The sequence below is a fragment of the Chiloscyllium plagiosum genome, unplaced genomic scaffold (assembly GCF_004010195.1).
Source record: "Chiloscyllium plagiosum isolate BGI_BamShark_2017 unplaced genomic scaffold, ASM401019v2 scaf_49303, whole genome shotgun sequence".
NCBI classification, from domain to species: Eukaryota; Metazoa; Chordata; class Chondrichthyes; order Orectolobiformes; family Hemiscylliidae; genus Chiloscyllium; species Chiloscyllium plagiosum.
In genome coordinates, this window is record NW_025183408.1 from 1 (window position 1) to 2,650 (window position 2,650).

Consider the following 2,650-nt stretch of genomic DNA (forward strand, 5'->3'; position numbering starts at 1 on the left):
CACACACACTCACTCACTCACTCACTTGCATCCTCCCGGCCTCCCTCTGAGGTTTGCTGACCATGTCCCTGACCTCGGTGATCCGAGCTGACAGCGGATCCCTGGATCACTCACCGTAGATCTGTTGAATGGCTTTGCGGTCGTACCAGTCTAATTCCAGATCCTTGGAATCCTGTGGGATGTAGTTTGGGTGCATGATGGATCCCGGCCGCCTGATGTGTGGAAGACCCAGCACGTGACCAATCTCATGGACAGCCACCTGTACATTTGTGAACGAGAAATGTTCTCACAATTGAATGGAGTGCCTCATGGAGGGGGGGAGGGGGTGGGGGGGAGAGGGGAGCAACGAGGTCGGGAAAACGCTGGCCGACAGTCACCGGGCTCTCTAGATCCTCAGGGAGAACTGCCCCCATCCCGGCTTCACTCTTACCCTCCAGCTGCTAGTAACCAGATATTCCTGACCCTCCCGAAAATCAGGAAACGCTCTCCCTGTATATTGTCAATGCTTGTCTCCTTCCTGTGCAGGATAGAGGGGGGGCTGGTCAGGCTGGAGAATCATGCCTGGCCTTGGACTGACTGACCCTTCAGGCTATTTCAGAGTCAACCACATTGCAGTGGGCCTGGAGTCACATGTAGGCCAGACCAGGTGAGGAGGGCAGATTTCCTTCCCTTTGAGGATGGGAGTGAAGCAGATGGGTTTTTCCAACAACTAACAATAGTCAGTGGTCAGATGGTCACCTCCAAACGCCAGGCATCCCCTGGAAGACATGGCAATGGACCAGTGGCAATAGCTCTCTCCACAATCCCATTCCTATTGTGTCTGGACCATCATCCAGGGGTTGACGGTTTAGGTGGCTCTGAAAGAGCTAACCTGGTCATGGGAAACCAAACGATGTCCTGCCTTGCTGTAGATTCCAGGTTCATAGTTATTCCTGAGGTTGGGTCAAGATTAAAGTTTGTACTATCTCTCCAATGCTCAACGGTGTCAGGGCTAACTTCTTGTAATGGATAGGGACTGACCTGAAAACGTCAGCCAGCAGGAACTCATCAATACACAGAGGCAGGACCTCAAACAGCCACTTCAGGCTGCGCTCAGAGAGCCAGGCCACAGCGCCCAGGGAGAGAGCTGACAGGGAGGCTCACCCACAGCACAAACTCACCGTCAGTAAACTGATCCCCTCACTGCTCGAGGGGCTCACAAAATGCTCATCGTCGTCAAAGTGCACATCGCCCAGGCGCCAGGCGTGGGCATACTCCTGGCCTGTCCCGTCGAAAACCTGCGAGCAGCCGAGGTGTCGTTCTGCAAAGCAACAGAGTCCGAGTGAAAAACTGCACACAGCCCCACACCGACACGCTCACCAGGGACAGCGTAGAGGGAGCTTCACTCTGTATCTAACCCCGGGCTGTCCCTGTCCTGGGAGTGTTTGATGGAGACAGTGTAGAGAGAGCTTTACTCTGTATCTAACCCCGTGCTGTCCCTGTCCTGGGAGTGTTTGATGGGGACAGTGTAGAGGGAGCTTTACCCTGTCTCTAACCCCGTGCTGGTTTACAATGTGGAGAATATTAGTTTGGTAAGAGCTGGGGGGGTTCCTCACTTGTTCCAAATCCCAGTTTGATGTCGATTTCTGAGGCCGGTGAGATCAGATCCTCCTCGAAGATGAGGGGGGTGACCTCACTCCACATGCGGAAGGCTAACTTCAGGATCATTTTCTGGTCTGCGATGGTGAGCTGGGAACTGTAGCCCTCGTCCACAATCCGCCATTTGAGTGTGCTCTTGCTGAACGCCACCGTGGGTAAGGAATTGTCCAACAAGTCCAAGGAGCCTCTCTTCCTCCTCAGGCTGTCCACCAGCCATCGGATCAACCGGGGCCTTTGATCCCCATTAGGATCGGAGCTCTCCCAGGAAAGCCCTGTGCCATTCCGGTCAGATGTTGCTGTTTGGTTGAGCGGAGGTTGACCTGACCTGGCGAGCTGGTCCAGTTGCTCAGAGCTGAGGTCCTCTGTGGGGCTGCGCTGGGCTTCCCTGAGGTTGGGCAAGAGCTGCCTGGTGTGGACCCCATAACGGGAGGGGTCTGGCCAGGCTGGCACGTTGGCGATGGTGCTGATGTTACTATCAGCGGATTCCACCCCAGCAGAGCCCACCACCACTGTCCCATTCAGACTCTCGGAGTCATTGTCATGGGCTTTGTGATCAGGAACTCCGCAGCGGGGCACGTTCATCGCTTCCTTGGTGGCATCGTCCAGGATGCCAGTGACAGGGATACTGCTGGCGGTCTGGAATCGGAGCAGGGCACTGCTGTACTTGGCCACCATCTGCTGGGATTGTTCCTGCTGCTTGACATGTCTCCGGTTGTAGTGGCCTTCCAGGAGCAGGCCGGAGATATCCAGTGGCGATGGGTCATCGTCCAAGGGCACGGAGACCCCTTGGTAAGCCAGCTCCTCCCAGTTCACCGGCTCCGTCCAGCCGTATTTATCCAGGTATTCCTGGGGAAAGGAAATCACCCAGAAATCTCTCGGACAGATTCCCAGTGGGACGGAGTGAAGCCTTGAACCAGCGTCACTGAGGGCAGCGACTGGAAAGGGACTGGGACTTCCTCACTTCGGGAATCTTCACCATCCCAGATTCCCATCCCTCCAGAATACCCTCCAC

The 2,650-nt window shown here is 55.5% G+C and overlaps 1 protein-coding gene across 1 annotated transcript; it reads right to left on the reverse strand.

Annotated features, from left to right (window-relative positions):
• Positions 1–114: 114 nt before the first annotated feature.
• On the reverse strand, positions 115–2,534 carry LOC122545491 (matrix metallopeptidase-21-like; the record flags this gene model as incomplete). Its single annotated transcript, XM_043684494.1, has 3 exons — positions 1,596–2,534; positions 1,161–1,300; positions 115–259 (listed from the first exon to the last, which is right to left on the reverse strand). Coding segments are annotated over exons 1-3 (1,003 nt in total), but the record flags the coding sequence as incomplete, so codon positions are not given.
• Positions 2,535–2,650: the final 116 nt, after the last annotated feature.